General features: G+C 36.5%; 1 protein-coding gene across 14 annotated transcripts in view; it reads left to right on the top strand.

Annotated features, from left to right (window-relative positions):
• LOC109411912 (dystrophin) overlaps positions 1 to 22,934 on the top strand; it is a 387,179-nt gene that overhangs the window by 136,155 nt on the left and 228,090 nt on the right. For 11 of the 14 annotated variants that reach the window (XM_062858890.1, XM_062858886.1, XM_062858887.1 and 8 more), the window contains 5 exons: positions 3,967 to 4,108; positions 18,294 to 18,386; positions 18,460 to 18,595; positions 18,657 to 18,853; positions 19,456 to 19,561. In XM_062858890.1, the coding sequence (XP_062714874.1) occupies positions 3,967 to 4,108; positions 18,294 to 18,386; positions 18,460 to 18,595; positions 18,657 to 18,853; positions 19,456 to 19,561 (674 nt within the window). Of the gene's footprint in view, positions 1 to 3,966; positions 4,109 to 17,883; positions 18,211 to 18,293; positions 18,387 to 18,459; positions 18,596 to 18,656; positions 18,854 to 19,455; positions 19,562 to 22,934 lie in introns of those variants that run through there. The other 3 variants (XM_029877211.2, XM_029877216.2, XM_062858892.1) reach the window with 3 other exon arrangements.

Raw genomic sequence — 22,934 nt, 5'->3', positions numbered from 1 at the left:
GCATTATAATTGTCAAATTATGTTAATTCTGGCGAACAATGCACATAACACAACCATAATAAATATTGATGTTTTTAATTCAGTGCGGGTAAGACCGTCACCCTTATGGGGTAAGTCCGTCATATATATTTTTATATTGATACTTTTGAAGATTTCAATTTTAAAATATTTTCAATACATTTTTAAAGTGCAGTGATGATTTACCAATCATTCTCAGTCGATACTCTTGTAAAATCACTGGTCGGGGGCGCAATTGGAATCCGATTAATAGGAGACAAAGCTTATGGAATTTGGGCTTTTTGAGGGTGTGGCCAATTATCCCGGGTGTGTTAGGAGATAGCGCAATACTTTCTTCGGCAAAGTTTTAGGGTTTGAAAAGATCTACCATTCAGAACTTTGGTTCATATGATTAGTTGGTAACTTGGCCGCCAGAGGCGCCACCAACAGTTTGATGCTAAATTTCACTACAGGAACCATATTAGGTTGTCAAGCAAACGTTACGATATGCGACAGCTCAAGACTCTGATAATTAGAAATAGTGTCTTCGGAAAAAAATATTGGATTCGCTAATGACTCACAGATGATGAGTTACGAAGTTCGAAATTCCTCCACTGGACGGCGCTAGTGAGCATGTAAATTTTCCGAACCTTATATCTCAGAATCCAATGATTTGGTGTCTTCGGCAAAGTTGATCAGTATGACATAGACTTACATAAAACAGGACACGTGTTTCGAAATTCTGCCACTAGGCGGCACTAGCGAATTTGCAATCGCTAAAAAAAGCCACAAATTATGACCTTAGAATCAACAGGAAGAGTCCAAGCATGAACTCCTGGAGAAATCCTTGTAGATTTAGTTGGATAAACCGTAGGAAATACTGTAAGAAGGCTTAGAAAAAAATCCCACAGGAATCCTAGGAGAAACCCATATGGGGTCGTCCATAAATGACGTAGCATTTTTTTGACCATTTTTGACACCCCCTTCCACTCCACGTAGTCTATTTTCCAATACGTAATACATAGCTCGTAGCATAATTCGCGACTCCAACTCACCCCCCCCCCCCCCCTTAAATGCTACGTCATTTATGGGCGACCCCTATAGAAATTTCCCTGGTTAGTCATCAGTATGTAGTTGCGTGGCATCTAATAGAAATGCCTAGCCAGTTCAACAAACATCCGGTGATCCGAAGAGCATGACGGTGATACCCCCGCCGATGAGTGACGGGCTTACCCGGAAAGGCCACTTTTTTTAAATTACACCGTAATTTCTGAATAATTGTTGAAACTGACCATTCAATGAATCTTGGCACTAAAGAATAGTACAGATGAGAACATATGATTGATGAAAGTTAATTTGTGCACTTCTTTTGTATTTCAGAAGCTAAATTCTGTCGACGAAATATTACATCCGCCGTTGGTACAATGACGCGTGCGTTTGTTTTGTTTATTTTCTTCGTGTTTGACAGATCAATTTTGGCATCATTTGTCTCGAAAGAGTAAAAATGGTAAAAACAAATAAGGCGTGTGGCCAAAAAGCTACTAAATAACTGTTTTCTGGTAAAATCATTGGGGTGACGGGCTTACCCACCCTGACGGTGTTACCCGCTTTTCCCCTAGTCCTTATTTCGTCGCGTGGGTCTTTGCCGATTGTATCGAGTCGTATTTTCTCCTATGTTATTCGCAATGGGGATTTTTACGGGTGGCTTCCCGAATAAAAAATACAGTAGAAAAACCGAACGTTGTATTGTAACAGTACTATTTAGAACCATATTTTTACAATAGACACCACTGTAAAAATAAAAATACAAAAACAATAAGATGTAATGTAGACACCATACAGTGAATTGTAAATAAGATTTTTACAATATACTAGCTGTCCCCGGCAAACTTTGTCTTGCCTACTGCGTTTTTTGACGTTTCAAGTCCCTAGCCAAGCGCCCAAGTCCCCGTTCAAAATGTATGAAAACCCGATTTTCAAAAACTCTCAATTTTCCCATGTTTTAGGCCTCATAAACCTTCCTTGGGTGAAAACTAACAGAACAAAACTTAGACGACCCAAATCGGACCACCCGTTCGCAAGTTATGCGCGGTCTCACGTATGCCACTGCATTTTTATATATATAGATTATACAGGTTGTTAAGTATCGTAACAATATAAAAAAATATTTTTCCCCACATACATTTTTTTGCAAAACCATACATTTTATTGTAAATGAATTGTTCAAAATACTGATACATGGGTTTAAATATACCATACATTGTATGGTACATGGATGGTTTTAAACAATAAAATGTACCGTAAATAAATTGTTTTTAATTGTAATTTCACTACTGGTTATACATTTAATCGAATGGTTTTGGAATGGTTCTCTTTTGTTATGTTGTATTGTTTTACATTACATAAGCCATATATAGTTATATTATCTTGTCATTTTCCTTCTCTTAATGGCATCTTAGGCTTACTAAATTTATTAGAATGCGCTTTGGGAATTCTCCAGAGTGTTTTGGGTAACCCTTCATATATAGGATCGCCAACGTCTAAGTCTGAGTAGTCTCTGATTGCATTAACAGTTGAAGCTTAGGCTCCTTTTGCCCCACCAGCCAGATAACCGGGTTTTGCAAACTAAGCATTATTTGTGGCAACATTTTGAGCGGCATGATGGAACTATGCCGAGCGCGCTAAGTGTTATTAGACCACTAATGTAGTTGCATGTAGTGGGTGACGAGGTACATAAGTATCATTACAGCGTGCTTAACCGTTATTGCAATATTGAGGCACCAGTTTGACTAAAGTTTGAAATACATAACAACTAATGAGAAAACTGTCAAGTTCGATTCAAATATAAGTTAGGTTAAAAAGCGAACCCGCAGACGAACCTATATTAGAAGTCATTTCAGTGTTCAGTCCAGTCCATATGTTAAGCCTGGAGCACATAGCGTCCGTTCCGTCGAGGTTTGCTTTTTTTTTTGACAGTTTTCCCATGGGAAATGTGTCAAACTACTGTCACGCACACGCAAACGTAGGCATTGTGTGGGGCACTTTAAAGTGCCCGATCAGCTGTCCTTGTTTCACCAATTGAATGTTTTTTGATACGCGTTTGCGCGCGAGATCTTTCTCGCTCGTTTTTGCTGTCAAATCCGCCAGCGACCGTTCACCGACCGTTTGAAACGTCGACTGTTTCAAACGGTCGTGAACAGTTTGAAACTGGACGGTCAATATCCGCAGCACCTAGATAACAATACTCTTCAATCAATCACACAGGTTCAACAAGGGTTAACATAACCTCCATCTTCAATAGAGATAAGTGACATTTCAACACACGAACACTAGCGCGAGTTTTTCCTCACACAAAAGTACACGCCAATTCAAAGGCTATTCAAATTGCATATGCAAATATTACCCAATCAAAATGGGTAAAACAGATAAATAATTATAAAACTAACGTCCGGGGTAAGAGCGCAAATGTTTTCCTCGCAGTTTCACAACTACATCTACAAAAAAGGCACGCATACATTTGAACGTGGTTACCACTATGTTTGGCTCCCGATGCTTGGCTCCCGATGAGAGAGTATATTGAGTCCATGATTGAGTCAGTCCGCGACACTCAGGTATTATATAATCAGGTGGTTACTGGCATGGGTGTTTGGACTTAGAAGGCACTTTAGAAGCGGCACCAGGTCGCTTTTTTATGGAGATCTCCTATGTTTGTCTGTCTGACCATGGACCATGGTCCGAGACCCCTCCCTCTTCAGAGAAGGAGGACATTTCTCTATGAAGCTTTGCATGATAAAAAAAACACAATAGGCAGGCAGTACGACATTTACCGGGACAGTTAGTGTATTATTATAACAATAGTAAATAGTACTACAGCGCTATTGGAGTTCTAGTGTATATGTTTCTATTATTAAAAACAAATCCGAATACTGATGAAAATCGAAAATTATATAAATATATTTTTTATTAAAGGTCATCAGATCCAGTATCTGCAATTCACGACGTTAGTAGTGACAGCTTATCTAGCTTAATAGTTAGTATCCAGGAATTATTATCTGCACCGATGATAAATAATTCTAAAGAATATTTGAATCAACGACTGTTCGATGTACAGGTAAGTTCTTTGAACAAAAAAGAATAATAGGGTATTGAGATGCTTTGTTGGCATAGTTCCATTGTTTGGCCTATCCAACACGTAAACAAAAATATAAACAAATACGAATATCAACGAAAGAAAAATTCAAATTCGGTAAATGTAGAATTTTTCGGTTGATATCGTATCATAAGTGCAATAATATAATTGCACTTATAATATATCCCTGGAATTATACTTCACATAGTATACTAAACTATTTAAAACAATTCAAACACTAAATATTAAAATTAATTTAAAACGACAGCAAACCGAAAACAAAATTTGAAATCAAAATAAGTTAAGATAAACTGATATCAAAATGTGATATCAATTTGTTACTGAATACAAATCATGTTTTCGATTTGCTGTAATTTTGTTGTTAGATTTTGCTCGGGTGGACATTAAAAAATATATGCGTCAAACAATTTCAACATTTTATTTCAATTGTAGCACTTAAATGAAATAAAAAGTTTTTTTAGACGCCATGATTCTGGCTTCTGGCTTCTGGCTTAGTGGGTAGTCTGAACACATGATCTTAAATGGCATGATTCTGGGATATATTGAATTGACTAACCGATAACTGAACATTAGATGTGACAGTCAAATACACTTGTGACGGATCGAATTCCGAAATGAACGTTTTACAAATATTTATTTCACGGAAACTATTATTCTCTCGTTCAATAGTTTGATACCGCACTCATCGCGATTCAATTTGCAGATGTCGGCTTTCTCTCCACTCGTCGTCGTCGTCCGCTCTCCACGGATGCATATAGGGGTGCGCATTAGACCGATGCAAATTTTGAAGTTCTCGCTCCCCTAGGCTTAAACAATGACATTTTGGGTTCTGATCATCCTACCAAAATTTGAAATTATTCGGATCAAATTTGACTGAGCACACGCCATTTAAAGTTTGTATGGAAATTACTATGGGAAATGTTATCTTTCATTTGCACAGGCTGTAGTATTTTTCTATGATGTCTTAAGAATTGAACCTATATTGATTCATATAGCTTACATTGCTATCTATCAAAATGCCAAAGACACATGACACGTAAAACCTATAGAAAAATTGATATTCAATAAAATTTAATTTTAAATCTTTAGTAATGATGTTTTACTCTCCTTTTTGGGAACACTGCGGGAGGAAAATTTTACCTAGTAGGCAAGGACAAATTGAGCAATGCAATGTGTCAAAACGAAAACAGAATGAGCTGCAATTGAAGGGGAACCGATGAAGGTGAACTGCTAATAAACATTTTTTTCCTGTGATTTCCTGAAATTGTGATTCCGCGCACCAATGTAGGTGCCTGGCCACATCCTTATTTTCTGTATACCGATCCCCAAAGAGCCAACTATAAAAAAAATCAGGTCACGATCTTACTACGTTTGATCATCATCACCATGAACTTCATCTTGTTATTGAGAGTTAAGGTTCAGTATGGCATTGGAAAAGCATTTTTGGGAATGATTGAGACATTTACTGGTTGAATGAAAATTAATAAACTTTAAGTATCAGTTCGTCTGTGGTTAAGGATCCCTGAACTCTATGGCTTAACTTTATTTAACAAATATATTAGGCTATAAACTTATTCTTCTGGTCAACCCGGAATCGATTTTAAATTATCTGGATTATAATGTATAATAACACCCGGGTGAGGGATGTTTTGAGTTGCCGAACATTAGCAATAAATTGGCTCGATTCGACCCTATCGTATTGTATTTCTGAGTATCTGAAAGCAGAAGAGTATCCTCTTAGGTAATCCACGACTTTTTGTTTCCAGCCGGTTATTTTCTGCCCAATTTATAACCACACAAAAACTTGGTGCTGCTGTAGTCGTTGTTGCTTCACGCCTTTGCATTTCCATGTTGACATTTGGCATTGCAAAATTTTCATGTGGCCTACTAGGCATAATTTTCCTCCCGCAGTGTTCCCAAGAAGTAAAATAAAATATCATTGTTTAAGATTAAAAACTAAATTTTATTGAATAACAATTTTTCTATAGCTTCGCGAGTCTCGTCTCAGGGATGCACCACATCAGCAAAACCGTTGCTGCAAAATTTACCACATAGGGTATTGGTTCCCTTATTAAGCATGTGGCTCCCATTTTCATCCTACGAAAAACGAAGGATTAAAGCGCTGTTTGTTTTGTTTCCTATTTTTGTATTTTTTGTTAGAAGTGAGCACCCATGAAAACAAAAAGAACGGAATCAATCGGAGCCGTAATCGCTTGTTTTTGAATAGGATGAATATGGGAGCGTAAGATTACTGATGGCACACATACCCTAGTCTGTGATATTAGGTTTAAGTGAACTGTTTCCTGTAACTATCCCAATACCTTTAACGCTATTATAAAGGTTTTTTTTTTTGAACTTTTTCCTTTCCCCTGAAAATTCATGTAGGGTATTGGTTCCCTTATTAAGCATGTGGCTCCCATTTTCATCCCACGAAAAACAAAGGATTGAAGCGCTGTTTGTTTTGTTTCTTATTTTTGTATTTTTTGTTAGAAGTGAGCACCCATGAAAACAAAAAGAATGGAGTCAATCGGTGCCGTAATCGCTTGTATTCGAATAGGATAAAAATGGGAGCATGAGATTACTGATGGCACACATACCCTAATTGTTCCTTAATCCGCACATGCTGCAATATTAGAATTATATAGCTGTTGGAAGGTAGTCCATAGCTCAGCTCATGAAAACAATTTGTACACTCTTTTCCTTGAACTACTACCGAGAAAATAAAAATGAAATGAAATGAAAAACATTGGAGTGATTTCATAGTTTATCTGGGGGTATTACTGGAAAAAAATATTTTTTTCAATGTTGTACGTTATATCGAAGCAAAATGTACGTTATACAGGCCTGGTAGCGAGTCACTTTTTAGTGATTTGGTCACTATTTTCGAGTCAGTCACTAAAAAGTCACTATTTGCACGAAAAAGTCACTAAAGTCACTTTTTTCAGAAAAATTGTCACTAAAGTCACTATTTTGGTAATACGACAACATGGAGAAGACAAAATAGTAATTTAGATTAGAACGCACCGCCAAAATTTTCTTCAGAATGCTTATTTCACAAAAAAAATTCGGCTGCGCCGTTTATTACACGGTTGAAGTTGTCTTTTTTAATGGGGCCTATAGCTACAGTTTCAATTCTTTTTTGGAACTTTTTTGTTTTTTCTCTCGTTTGTCGGGTGAAGATCACTGCGTCCAGATTTTAGAACTATTGTGATATACCCTTTTGCTGTGAGGTACGCAAGTTATCTCAGTAACATATTTATCACTGAGATACCTTGGTATCGACTGAACTTGATTATTGATGAATAGAGATCCTGAGTTACAGTATGTGATTCCCCCATTCTGGCGAGACTAGCTTTATGAAGCCAACCACGTCCTTGGGAGATAAGATCCATATGTCAGCAGGCCCTAAAAAGTGTGGAACTTTAGATAAATTTGTGAAATATTTAAACTTATCCATTTTAACAGAACACTATTATTACTTCATTATTTTCATTTTAAATTTCTGTACTGGTAATGATGAGATATTTGAACATTTTAAGCCTAACTTTACCAAACATCGTATGTAACATATGTAAACAAAAGAGAGATTTTCACATGAGGCGCTAAATTTCGTTAAGAACTACTTGTATCACTCACCCTTGAGGATGAATTGTAAAAAAATACCCGGATTTTTTTTACGTTTCTGAAATGCTCAATGTATGAGTTGCTATAGGAACAGCGAACTTCCCCTTCACACTCAATCCTGAATTGCCTGTTCGGTACTTTTTTGACGAAAATAGGGTATGTGTGCCATCAGTAATCTCATGCTCCCATATTCATCCTATTCGAAAACAAGCGATTACGGTACCGATTGATTCCGTTCTTTTTGTTTTCGTGGGTGCTCACTTCTAACAAAAAATACAAAAATAAAAAACAAATCAAACAGCGCTTCAATCCTTTGTTTTTCGTGGGATGAAAATGGGAGCCACATGCTTAATAAGGGAACCAGTACCCTAGAACAGCAGAACTTTTTCGGTAGCTACGGTAATCGATTTTACTGAGGCTCAGTACACCAACTGTCAAAAACGGGTGCAAAAGGTAAACAATTCGTTATTGCTGTATTCAGCTGTTCTGTTTTCGTCTAAAATTTACCGAACACGGTATTCAAAATTAAGTGTGTTCGATTTTCTCCGTTCGCTTCAAAAACCAGTTCGATAAGGGCAACAAAATTGCAGTCATCGCACCGTTAGACGTCAAAACGGTGAACTATGTTGGTTCTAATGAGCACTCGAATGAATTTCACGATCCCATTAACGCCAATGGACTACCCGCTTTGCGCGTAGCCACAGTTGATCAGCAGGAGTAAATCAATTTAAATTTGTATGGCGAAATGCATCTAAACTTGAATTACTTGAAATATAAAGCTTTTCCCGAAAAAATATAATTTGGTAGGCTTAATAGTCACACCAAAAATCGATTGAAAGTTTCAGCAAAACGCTTTACTGAAACAAAATCAGCAAACATTGACTTTACTGAAAAAACCAGCAGTCTGGTCGAGTTAGCTGAAAATCAGCAAACTCTACTGGATTTCTGAAATTTCAGCAAGTTTTTCCGACCGCTCGGCGGCTCGGCTGACCATCTGTCAAAACAAAACAAAAAAAGAAAGAAAAAAGTAAAAACGGCACTTTATTTTTCCATCGTCAATTCTAGTTTATTTATTAATTTTAAGTTGTTTTCGTACCTGTAATTTCTGTAACGCCTTAGACAGGTTAGTATCAAAGATTAAGAAAACAAGCATCCGAGTTTTTTCCACGATAAATTACTGTTGGTTTTTATCACTTTCAGACAATTCGATAACTGGTTGGTAGATCAAATGGCTTCCTCTAAGTGTTCCTGGAGCGTCGGTTCCCGTAAAATCAAGTGGGTGCTGCGATCCGGTGAAAAGGAATGTAACTGCATGCATCGATTTACGATTATGATTAGTTTAAATTATTCAAATATTTATTGTAAAAGAAAGTGACGAAAATAAATAACTCTGAAACGTTTTAGAAAATCAATTAGCAGAACCAAAAACATTACCAAACTCGAAAAACATGATTTTTAATATTTTTTTAGTTTTGTTGTTTGCTGAAATTTATCAGTAAATTGCTGCCAAATCTCACGCCGGTCGAAATCGCTGAATTTTCAGTAAAACCCAAAAATGTGCTGATTATTTAGCAAACAGATGACATTCATGATGACGTTTCACATTGCTGAAATTTTCAGTAATTTTTATTGCTGAACAGATTGCTGAAATTTCAGCTCGGCAAAATTCAGCAAAAAATTGTTGGTTTTCAGCGAAAAAAATTTGGTGTGTGGTCACCATTGTGCACAACCACTTACCAAATATTTTTTCGAATAATGTGTTTCACTTTGAAGAATTTGCCTTTAGATGGTATTCGCCATACAATATTTTTGCGATTTACTTTTAGGCGATTTTTCGCGCATAGAAGCTAGCGCCACATTGGTCGATGCGGAGAGTAGGAAAACAGCCGATGTAGTTAATTCATTGATGTGAAGTGAAATGTACACATGTTGAAGTTATCGAACTTCAATCGTAGTAACATGATTTGTTCAGCATCTTTGGGATAAAATGCGAAAAACTTTTTGAGGGAGTTTCTTGGAGTTTCTTATGTAAATCTTTGCTGTTGAATTTAGTGAAATGTTAGCAGAATTATTTAATTTAGAATTTATCCATAAGTTTCTTCAAAACGCTTCTTTAAAAATTCATTCAAGACTCTTATGTTAATCCTTGGAACCTTAATTTACCATGTGCGATGATAACAACCAACAATTTACCATGTACGATAATATGCGATGATAACAAGTAAAACAACCATAACAGGGTATCCACTACGAAAATCATGGAATTTTAAGGAAATTTTAATGAAAATCTCACGACATTCCGCAGATTTCATGGGGTATATTGTGGTAAAATTTACATGATGTTCTTGCCATTCTTTGCAATTTCTCTTAAAATTCCTTAATTCAATTATATAAAATTTTCCTTCATCTAAGCTTTCATTAAAAAAACATATAAATTCATGTTTTTTTTGTGATTTCAGGTGGATTTTGAGAAATTTCTGAATGGTTTGTAGATAGTTTTCAGTGTTATTAAAAGTATTTCCTATAAACTTCCTGAAGAGTATTTAGCAAATCCTTGAGAGACTTTATTTTTTCGGAGATCTGCGATCGGAAAAAAACTGTATGTTAACCCGATTTAGGAAAAATAATTTTTAGGTGTGATAATTACTAAACATGTTGATGGATATGGATTGATATGATATGGATTGATATCGCTCTTTTGTTATCATACGTGGTTTGCTCAATTTCAACAAAAAATAAATAAAAAAGAAACGAATTCTGCACTTTAATAATTTGTTTTTTGTAGGGTGAAATATTGAGTACCCTGCTAAACTCGGTAGATACATTTTGAGATGTTTCCTTATAAATTTTTAATTAGATTACGTTTTGTCATAAGACATTCCTCAGTAAGTTGAAAAACCAGGTTTTGAAGAACCTTTAGAAAGTATTGCTAGGGGTTTCCATAGGAAAGTATCTTGTCCACTCTCAGATTTTTGAAAATGGAACTTTGAAGGCATTTTTAGACCTCATATAAAGAGACATTATCGTCAAAGTCTGGAAATATTTTTGAATCAAATTCCTAGTACATATACTGAAAAAGTCCTAAGGCTTTATGAAAAAACTTCAGATAATTTAGAAAAGCTTTGTAATTTAAAACTTCTGATGTAAAAAATGTCCCTTATACACGCAGAAAAATGACGCTTGTTTAAAACAATAAAAAGCATGGTTGATTTTCAAACTGAGAATTTACTTATTCCAAAGTTATATTTAATTGTTTTCATTTAGAATTTATCATTAAAAACAACCGATTTCCATCATTTCATATAATGTCAAAAATTTCATTTGTTTCAACAAAATGAAAACCATAAACATGGTCCGAAAGCACTCACACAGCTATAAAATGCTTACCCCAATATCGCCGCAACGAAGACGGTGTATCAAATCCATCACGCCAACTTCCAAGTGCAGCTTTGGTCGTGATGGATAACGCGCAGGTACTCACGACAGCATCCACAAAAAGTTGCTCGGTTTCGCCTTTTTTGTCTTTAGTCGTTCTCCTCCCCATCCGCTTACCGACGGTCTAAAAATAGATTTCCGCGCTGCCGCAGTTGCTGCCGTCACCAACACAATCACATTCCGGGTTTGTTAGTGGTAAAAGTAAAGTGCAGTCGTTTGAATGAATCCATTATTTTATGTTGAAAATACCATATCTCTGTTTGTTTTAACAAACTGTCAAAAATTTCGACAAATGATAATATTTGTATTATCAAACAATAGAACAGTTCACTTTTAACTAGAAATCAGTTTGTCGCTATGGTAAACTGAAAAATTGGTTGATTTGAACTAGAATTTAATTGTGTTTACAATTTATTTTTATTTATATATATAGAGTAGTTAATATTCATTCTCATACAAATAATACTATATGGTGAAATTTCTAATTGTCAATATAAAACCTATCATATACTAATTATTTTCAAAATTACTGAAATGTAGCTCAAGAACAAAAAAAAAATCATTCAAGTATTCACCAGCTCAAACAGTAAAATTTAGATTAGAATTATATATTGACTTTCTTAGGAATTCAGCATAAAAGTTCAATTTTTCAATAATTTTGAAGTCACTATTTAGTCATTATTTGGTCACTTTTTTGATAATTTTGGTCACTAAAGTCACTATTATTTTGGCACTTGATCGCTACCAGCCCTGGTTATATCGAATTCGCTATATCGAGGTTACGTTATACCAAAGATTACTTGTACTGGTATAGTCGCATTTCAACAATAATACCAACATATATGTTACGTTTATGTTAGGTTTTGTCGTAAGTCGTGAACGTCAGTTAAAAATAAAAAATGTGTTCAGATTTTATAAGTAATACTGTCAGTCGAAGAACGTTCTTACAACAAAAATGTTACGGCTTTCAAGTAAATTTCGCTCAGTGTATAACCGATTTGGAACTATCTGGTAGACGCGTCTATTCATCGGTGAACGCACTCCTCTCGCTAGTAATCGAAAATCGAATATCGACAAAAGAGAACTGTCATTCAGATGCCACGTCATTGGTGACAGGACAAACCAAGGAAAAAAGCGATCGCACAGCGGAGAAGAGACTTCGTTCTTCTTTGGGCCACCATCGTGCCGTGCGGACGTTTTTGGGAAACGGCAAAAGTTATTCTTCCGGACCGGTCTTTTGTCTCGGTAATCGGTCGTGACGCATCCGCGATGAAGATTCCAGTGCCAGCCCGGCTAGCTCAGTCGGTAGAGCATGAGACTCTTAATCTCAGGGTCGTGGGTTCGGGCCCCGCGTTGGCGCCATGTTACAACTTTTCCATATTTTCTTTTCATTGGCGGCATAAACAAGTTGTTTTCATTTGACACATGTATTTAATTCCCACCTAACCTTACACTTCCTTTCTCCTACCTGCGATCGCTCGCTCCTATCCTTACCTTTCCTTCATTCACTCACTCCTAACCTCTCCTTTACACATTTGGCTTTCTTTCTGCGTCTCACTTCTGTCGCTTGGTGGCTTACCGATTGGAACCAATTGGCCTGGAACTAGCTCTCCTTATCGTCCGTGGAGGCTCGCCACGTGCTACGTCGTCTTCTGTGCTCGCTGCGAAACAATTCCCATCGATCAATGCGCTTTTGCTCCCTGAACGGGACGTGACTCTCCGACCTTGGCCGAGTGGCTTGCACCGCGAGATCCCCCATTGCTGACAAGTTCCGCCGATCGATCTTCGGTTGATCCACGATCTCCGGCCCACCGCACTGGACAACCGGCCTCGTTTACTGCGGGATTGCAGCGTCCTCGTGGAGCGTGCGATTGGCCGAGCTGGCACTGGAATCTTCATCGCGGATGCGTCACGACCGATTACCGAGACAAAAGACCGGTCCGGAAGAATAACTTTTGCCGTTTCCCAAAAACGTCCGCACGGCACGATGGTGGCCCAAAGAAGAACGAAGTCTCTTCTCCGCTGCGCGATCGCTTTTTTCCTTGGTTCGTCCTGTCACCAATGACGTGGCATCTGAATGACAGTTCTCTTTTGTCGATATTCGATTTTCGATTACTAGCGAGAGGAGTGCGTTCACCGATGAATAGACGCGTCTACCAGATAGTTCCAAATCGGTTATACACTGAGCGAAATTTACTTGAAAGCCGTAACATTTTTGTTGTAAGAACGTTATTCGACTGAGAGTATTACTTATAAAATCTGAACACATTTTTTATTTTTAACTGACGTTCACGACTTACGACAAAACCTAACATAAACGTAACAGTACCTCTAATGCTATTCGCTAGGATCGTAGCTTTGGACCTATAGTTTCAGAATCTGTGCGGTTTAAAATAATTCATCTTGGGTTTTTTGATATTTTTTTCATGTTTTTCCATACAAATGTCGAAAAAAGTCATTTTAAGGTCAATTTCGTCCCATATAAAAATGTATGGGAAAAACCCCAAGATGGATTATTTTAAACCACACATTTTATGAATCTAGAGGTCCAAAAATATGATTCTAGCGAATAAATTTTGAGGTACATTCAGTTTTCATAATACTTCCCTTTGGACATAGCGTGCGGGGTTCAATTCTAGTCGACGCCGATGGGATTTTCTGAGACATAAAATCCGTGATCACGCCTTCCCTCGCATAGGAAGTAAAGCCGTAGGTCCCGGCCCATGTGTTCATGGGTTCGATATGTAGAGTCCTCAGGTGTGGTGGCTGTCTCCCTGGGGCGTCGGAATTTAAGGCTTAGCTCCTAGACCCAGCCAACGTAAAACACAACTGGCGCCTCACATGAATCGCGGATTTAGACGGGGCAAGTGAGACGATTTCGTTTGACTTGAATGAAAAAGTTCAACATGTTCAACTTCCGTTCAAGTCAAGTGAGTTGCTCATGTGAGATGAATGCTGGTGTTAACACGTTCAATTCGCATTCAATTGGGCATTTTCCATTGACTTGAATCAAGTCACTTGCACTGTCTAAACCAGGCATTAACAAGCAATTATGAGTGTTGGACGAACTCCTCGCTGCGCGGCAAGCTCGCGCTCGGTGCTGTTGAGGATTTGCGCTGTGATTTATTGAGTTTTATTTTCACTTCTCTGAAAATCGCCGAAATCGCTTCTCGCGAGGGAGTTTCTGTCAAGCCTGGTTATGAGGAGCTCTATTCGTCAATCTAGAGCTTATTTGACATCCAATTTTGTTTACAGATCTGTTAAATGTGTTTACCTTGATATTCCTGAAAGAAAGTATATTAGTATACAATAATAAAAATATAAATAACAGAGTTACGTTTGCGTGGTTCGGTTATGTGGAAACCGGGGCCGGTGCTGCTGAATACGATTCCGTTTTTGTTGTTGTTTTTCATCGTAATGTCATTCGCGCGTGCCGGAGGGGTTTTGTTACGTCTTTTGTAGTAAACATTGAGCGACCACCCGTATTGGTGATCGATTGTTTGCTTCCCGCGTAAAACGAACATTGGCGCGACAGATTGTATGTTTTGACATCAAGAGTTAATTTACCTAACAACTTTTTTCCTAGATTTTTCAGCCAAGTTCCATAAAAAGCAGTTGAGAGCTAATAGAAAATAAGTTATATTACCGCTCTCATCTTAAAAATTGTTCGATCAAATTTCCAGCGACACTGCTGTAAGTTTATATTCTGTTTTTAAAAAATTTGACAAAAATATTTGTATTGTTTACATACACACCCAATGTTTACATAAAAATATTTTTGTAAAAGTTTCACCTAAACATGTTCAAAGTTACTTTGACGTAATATCTTTTGAATAAGACCTAGGGTTTTGAAATCGGACGCAATTTTTTTTTATGTCTTTATTTATGAGATTTTCAGCCCGAGACTGGTTCATCTCATTCGGACGCAAATCGGCGGAGATATGGGCCTAAAAAATACATGTTTTTGAGGGGGTGACCCCAAACTTTTGATCGGGAGTGTAAATAACATACACATCCGTGTGGAGCGGACCTGGTGTGATGGTTAGAACACTTGACTATCACGCCGAGGACCTGGGATCGAATCCCACTCCCGACATACTCACAAAATGTGGGTTCTTCCTTCGGAAGGGAAGTAAAGCGTGGGTCCCGAGATGAACTAGCCCAGGGTTAAAAATCTCGTTAATACAGATAAAAAAAAAATACACATCCGCATATCAATACTGAAGATTTGAAGGGGCCGAAGGATTGAAGTAGTCAATCAATGTTTGACAAACAAAAGATTGAAAAGGAACAAAAAAAATAAACAAATAATAACAGAAATCGTTTGCAGTGAAAGTCAAAACATTTTAAAACAGAAACATCACAAAACCACATCAAGTTTCAATCCATGCTCCCACTTTAGGCAGGAAAATAGCAGAAGTTTTTTTATTCTTTATGGAAGTACTCCAAGACTTGCTCTTGAGTTCCTTATAAAATTCCTCCAACAGCTTCTTAAGGAATATCTCCAGCAGTTTTGTAGGGAATATCTACACGATCGATTTCAGAGATTCTTTCAATAGTTTCTTCCCAGATAAAAATCTGAAGACATTCCAAAAGGTTCTGGAGAAATCCTAAAAAAAAATCGTGAATGAATCCCTGAAAGAACTTCTAGAATAATTTTATAGGAATCTTCTGGAAGAATCTCGGAAGGAATTTCTAGAGAATTCCATGAAGGAATCTCTGAAGGAATCCCGTATGGAGTTACAGGAGTAATCCTAGAGAAACCTCCTGGAAGTTCTGCACAAATCCTAAACAAATTGCTGGAAGAATCTCTAAGGGAACTCCCTTTGGTATCCCAGAAAGAACTTCTGGAGCAATCCTGAATTAATTTCTAGAGAGATCTAGGAAGGAATTTCTAGAGGAATCCCAAGCAGAAATTCAGAGGGAATCTCAGAGCAATTCTCGTAGGGATCTCGGAACGAATTACTGGAATTCAGAAAGATTTCCTAATAAAATGGTAAATGACTAATTTTTTACCAGGAATAGTGTATTACGTAAAGCTAATACCATACAAATTTCATCAAAATCGGTTGAATATTGGTGGAGATATCGTTGAAACAAGAAATTTTCCGTTTGAGAAGTTTGAGCAAACGAACGTTTTTAAAAATATCACTTCTTCACCGTTATAACTCTAGAACCAAAAATACTGAACCGATTTCAATCAAAACTGTTCTGTATGTAAAGTATACATGTAGGAATATTGTGTAAAAATTTCATTCAATTTGATCTAGCCGTAATCAAGTTTTAGCCGCATATGTGGCACAAAGTCACAATAAGCCAAAATGTTTTTTTTTGTATCATGACATTCAAACAGTTATAACTTGAAAAGTTTTCAAGCAATTTGGCTAAGAACAGTTTTTATAATGGTTTTACAGTTTCAAATGTTAAGAAAAATCGGAACAGTCATGACAGTTGTACAAACAAAATAGTACACACGGAATAAAATGATTAAAAAGTACCTAAAATATGCCTTGAAGCGATTTAAGTTTTGAATACTAGAAAAACGTATTGAACCGATTTTGAGATTTTTTATCAGTTTATTGATACTCTGTTAAGAACTTCGAGTCAAATTTTCAGACGTCTTGACGAGTTACATCAAAATTATAACCTACAAAATTTTTAATACGGGTGAAAAAAATTGCTAAAATCTTATTTTATGATATTAACAATATCTGCGCCAATATCAAACTGAATTTGTTGCCATTTATTAGCTACACATTAAATATTATTCCTGGTCAAAAAAATATTTGATTTTGTGAACGCAATCAAAAGCTATACATTATTTTCTGTGTCCAAATTTCATCGAATACAGTCTTTACTTCCCAGGTTCTAGTGCACCATAGAACATTCAACAAACGAAATCAAATGATTATGATGCAATAGTTTTTAGAATCATTGTCTCCTTATCAGCTAAACTCAAATGCTATTTACTTTTTTTCAACACTCGAACTATTTATAAACAATTCAGTTTTGGGGTGTCTTTATAAATTTTTAAACTACGTAACGGCAAATTATTCAACCTCAAGCAATTCAATTTCGTGTTCAGATGCAGCCATGCTGACGACGGAGACGGAGTACACATTTTAGAGCGACACGGCCAAACATTAATGCACACTGTGAACGCGCAGGCGCGAAAGAAGAAACACAAAGAAAGAGAAATGTCCCTTTTACTCACGGAATAATACATCGACATATTATTCCGTACGGAAAAACAACAACATGACTGACAGCATCGCATGACAGTGCCATCTGTTGGTAAATAGCTTTCTGGCTGCGAATTACTTATCAACTGCGAACGCTTAAGTAATTTTGATTGCAAAAGTTTTACGTGAGCATTACTTGTCCTATCCTTTAACACAGTACTTATCAAGTGGAAACTAGCCATTAGGCAGGAAAATAGCAAAATTGAAACTTGATGTGGTAGATCTTACTCCGTAGCGCACAATTCCAAGGTGATCTACCCACGTTACGGGATTATACGAGAAAAATAGACCATTCTGAGATAAAAAGCCAAAATCGTCAAAAAGTAACATGTGACCACTATGCTGCTGATTCTGAGAGGGTGCTGCCAGCCCCATAGAAGAGTTTGCACGAAATTTGTAAGATGCGATATTCTCGATTGTCTGCTTTTGGCACATAAGACGGTTAAGCGTTTATTAGTATATCGTATAACAGTGCTGCCACGCTACAGCAACGATATAGTTATCGGTACCGTAAATGTTAGGACAATCATATCTGATTGTACATAAGTTTAGTTTATTTTGGGTTTCATCACTTCCAACTGAAATGAAAAACGAATTCGACAGTAGTTTGCGCAAGCGCATGGTAGACGTATAACAGCAACATTCAATTTTCCTTTAGCAGGTGCAGAACATTCTGTCAACGCTCTGAGCAATTGTTTTATAAATAACGCTTTAAGGGCCATTGCACGAAACAAGCTTCGATGTTAATATGATGGAATGTTGGTTGGTTATAAAATCAACAGCCTTTAGAACAATAAAAATAATTGTAATTCAACATTGTTTTTATGTCTTTTTTTCTTAAATAGCGAAAGCAAGAGGAGCTAAGGCTGATCGCAGACATAAAATCGCAATCTCACACTGAAACGCGAAGTGTAGAAAACATGGATGTTCTGGAGAAGGTAAGTAAACATCATTTTTCTTCTACTGACGATATAATAACTACATCTTTTGATGTTTCACATAATTTATCAGGTCACTAAAGAATTGTCCATCCATTGTGATGAGGTCGTTAATGCATTAGCAGCACTAAATCGCACTCGCATTGAGAACTATGAAAACAGTTATTCTCAAAATTCCGAAAGCGCAGCTAGTGTAAATGATAGCAAAGGTATGTTTTTGTTTTATTTTATTTTCTTCACGATTTCATACAAAAAAAAATCATTTTAAAGATACAGCAGGATACATCCCAGGGTCGTTCGCGGCGAAATCGAGAGCTAAAATAGTAGCCACCGCTTTAACTAATAGTTTTGACCATTCAGTGGCTCAAATTGTTGAATGGTTGGAAATGGAACGTGAAATGCTTAAAAAACATTGCATTGTTGTGGGTGACTACGACATGATTCTAGAATCGATTAGTAAACAAAAGGTAAGCTGGTAATTAAAAAAAAAAAACATTTCTCGCGTTTAGTATCATACAGGTGCATCTACTATGGTAGATTTCTCTCCATCGATTTTCTCTTCGGATTGTTCCGGGAAACACGGCCAATATTTGAATGATCTCTCGGTGTATTTCGGTAAATGACGACTAGGACTGGCTTCTAAAACAATAAAAACAACCAAAATTGATTTGCCAGTCAAATTATTAACCAAAAAGAAAATCAATGAAGAGAAATCGATCATTATAGATACACCCGTATGGTACTAAGCGCGAGAGTTGTTCATTTGTCGCGAAGATAATGTAGCCTTAATTATTTTTGAGTATTATCACATACCCAAAAATACCATTCTTGGGTTCTATTCTCCCGGAACACCGTTGTAATATCCCAACTAATAAAAGTAGTTGCATAACACCTTCAAAAGAATACGCTTGCGTAAAAGTGCTTTCTCAAATTATTATGAAATAAAAGTCAAATTCTAGGTAGTCCGGCTTTCCATGAAATCTGGGAGATGGAATATCATATTTAACACTTTAACAGTACCTATTTTAGATAAGGTAACCTAATTATTACGTTCTTTCTTATTTTCCAGAATATGCTAGTCGAGCTAGAAGTAAAAAAGCCTCGCCTGGATGAATTAGTCAATACAGCCGACAGTTTGAAGACAGAGCTAAACAAAGAATATTTACATAATAAAGGTAGGTGCACATTAAAATTTTATAATGTTATAATCTGGGGTAATTCGTCAATTCCCTGGCCAAGTTCGCAGGGGTTGACGGTATTAAAGTGAAGGAGTTTCATTTTGATTATTGTAATGTAGTGTTCTTTAGTGAAACATATCACCTTTTTAACACTTTAATGCGCCTCCAACGGTTCATCACGAACCGGCTGCTGCAGATGGAGTATGGCTGATCATATGCATCAGACATGCTCGATAAACAGGAGGAACCGCCGGGGCTCAGTAGAGTCTATTTCCAAGCAATAGTTCCAAGTCGGTTGGATTTGAGAAGGTTTTGATGATCGTTACAAATCCTAATAAAAGTATTATAGGATTTGTGACAGATTTTGGAACCTTTTACAGCCATCTGATTCCAAAATGTTGTTTGGGCTCTATTTCCCACGTTTCTCAGTTGATTTTTATTACATAGTAATTTATGAATGTCATAGTCGCTTTTTCGAATTTTTACAATGTTAGTTGGTCATATTTTCTTTAAATAAAGCAATAAAAATCGACCGAAGAATCAATAGTGGGAAGGAGATTTGCAGCACTTAATTGTGCTGATAGATTCAAAGCTAACGTGCGAACACTTAAACGCATTGTTGACGTCAATGCGTTCGACGTGACATTTTGGACAAAAACTGACTGCTTTATATTAACTGAACAATGTTACTTCTGTATGACTAGGTTGACATTTCTAGGCTACGCTTGAGAAAATGACATGGTTCATCTAGGTAGGACCGATAGGACAATTGAACGAATTTGAATATTTTTAATAGTATTTGTAGCGGGATGAAAGTTGACATGAAGTCTTTATTATTTTAAAATTTTATTGCAATCAACTGACCAACTTGACGTATTTTTGATTATCTCTTAGATGTTCAGAAGTTCAGTTACATGTTTCTGTGGATTTTGGACCGATGACAATTTAAGGACACAAGAGATGAAAACAAGTAGAAAACGATTAGCGAAATCAAGAAAACAATTTGACACAGGATCGACTATATTTTAACATACAGGGTTCGATTGATTCGATGAAAAAAAAAACAACATACGACAACTGACTTAACGAGGAGAAAAACATATTTAACCATACCACAAAATCAAACAAGGAGACAAACACAAACCGTGTGACAATAACACTACATAGGCAAATCCTGACTGACTGACCAATTGAAAACTTTCCAATCTTCTACCGTATCTTTCTGAGTCAGTTGCAACAGTGTCTTAATGGATATCATTTTCCGCGTACGGCTGGCAAACTGCTTCTGAAAGATTACGTACTCTTTTCTATCTTCGGGTCTAGTGTAGAGGTTTCAACTCTATTCAGAGTGCAGCTAGAAACCTAGCAAAAAAAAAAAAAAAATCTGGGGTAATTCGTCAATTGTTGAACATTTAAACTTGATGCTTTCTAGTTATAAAATGCAAATTCAGGGTGGTCATAAAACCGGAAAAAAGCGGGAGAACCGGGGAAAAGCGGGAGAACCGGGGAAAAGTGGGAGAACCGGGAAAAAGACGGGAATTCGCAACGACCGAAAAAAAAACGTGAAAAGCCGTGGTATCATTACCGGGAAAATTGTCGACAATCTGCAAAATCAACAAAATCAAACTAATTTCAAATAATCGATTTCTTTAATTCTGTTTATCAAGTTAAATATCAATTTTTGATTGTAACAATCCGTCCTAATTTGCGCTTAAATTGAAAATATAAAATTCTTTATTCATTATTACTCACCAACGCACATATGCGCACATATTATCTTCTTATTTAAATATAAACTTTTTTTAGAAACGTCATATATTTAGAAGTTCTCGTTTTCAATTGACTGTACAGATCCTTGCTTTTCTCAACATTTTTTAATTCATTATCAAACTTGCATATTTCTTTACAACTTGAGTGCCGTTTGAAAAATATTAATTTCAGGAAAATTTAAAAAAATAAATGCAGAAAAAATAATTTTGTTGTCTTGAAAGGTTAAGGACGTGAAAGAACAACATTATCAAAAAACATCGCTTGTCGTATACAGCGGGAATGCGATGCAGTTTCAGCATCATACAGGCGCGCGTCCTGAAAGGTTTATTTAATTTTTTCTCAAACTTTATTACATAAGAAGTCCAGTTTTGTACACTCTCTAATATGTATTAATTTTGCTAAAGTGGTGAAAGCCGAAATACGCTCAAAAACCTTGAACACGATTGCCACAAAACATACTGATGCTTACCTTAACACTCTACTGCCCATCTATCATTGATTTTCGATGAGCTCGAGATAAACGGAATAAGATGAATATAATACAAGAGTTACTTTATACTATGATTGTAACCTCATTAGGTGAAGCCAAACACTAACTACTTATTGAGAGTTGCATAACTTTATTGTTTATTGTTATTGTTTTTTGTTTTACTTCCGAAAAGCTATGCCAATTCGCAGAAATTATTGTTAACAATTTGATGTAACATTAGAACTTAATGTTTTCGGATGTATCTTGATGCTCATGAGTACGTCCTTTTACATCGGCATGACATTACATTTTGATGTAACATCTAATCCTAACGTTTTTTTATATCCTTCAAAAGAAGAATATTAAAGATGTTAACAAGTCCAAGGCTTGTGCAGTATCTGCTGTGTGGTCCAATGACCACCCGTATTTATACTACCTTAGGTAGACATAATGAATCATACCTAGATATTTAGGTACTGTAATGAATAGTATTTCATGTAGGTAGATATCCTATGCGCACAACCATTATGTAGACACTAGAGTTTTCTGATGTATCTTGATGCTCATTAGTGTGGGTCATCGGAACCGTTTTCTCAGATCAAAGCTTTTTTGGATCCGTTTGGGGTTCTGAGTATCTGTGCAATATTTGAGCACGATCGGTTGCGTCTACACTTTGCGCATTGCAATTGAATTTTATATGGGTTTTTGTATGGGAAAACGTTCTTTTTTGCATTTTTGTCATAAGTTGAAAAAGTTTATCAGAAACTTTTTAACCGATACTATAAAATGATAGCCTAGGATGTCCTGAAAAACTTTGTTGAAGACCGCAAAGCCATCCGATGCTTGTGAAAATAGTTATGACTAACGAACCGCATACATGTGTTTATGTTTTAACATGTAAAGGAATAACAATAGCAACAAAATCATGCTGTTTCGCCAAGCAATGACAACGCTATAACTTTTTTCATAAGCACCAGATCACTTCGCGGTCTTCGATAAAGTTGTTTAGGACACCCTAAGCTATGTTTTCACTTTGTCGGTTACATGGTTTTAGGAAAATTCGAGCTTGTTATGAGAGAATGTGTTTCCCATGTAAAACCCCATACAAACTTCAAACGCGATGCGCAAAAC

The sequence above is a fragment of the Aedes albopictus genome, chromosome 3, assembly GCF_035046485.1.
Source record: "Aedes albopictus strain Foshan chromosome 3, AalbF5, whole genome shotgun sequence".
Classification (NCBI taxonomy): domain Eukaryota; kingdom Metazoa; phylum Arthropoda; class Insecta; order Diptera; family Culicidae; genus Aedes; species Aedes albopictus.
This window is presented reverse-complemented; position numbering and strand designations above follow the sequence as displayed.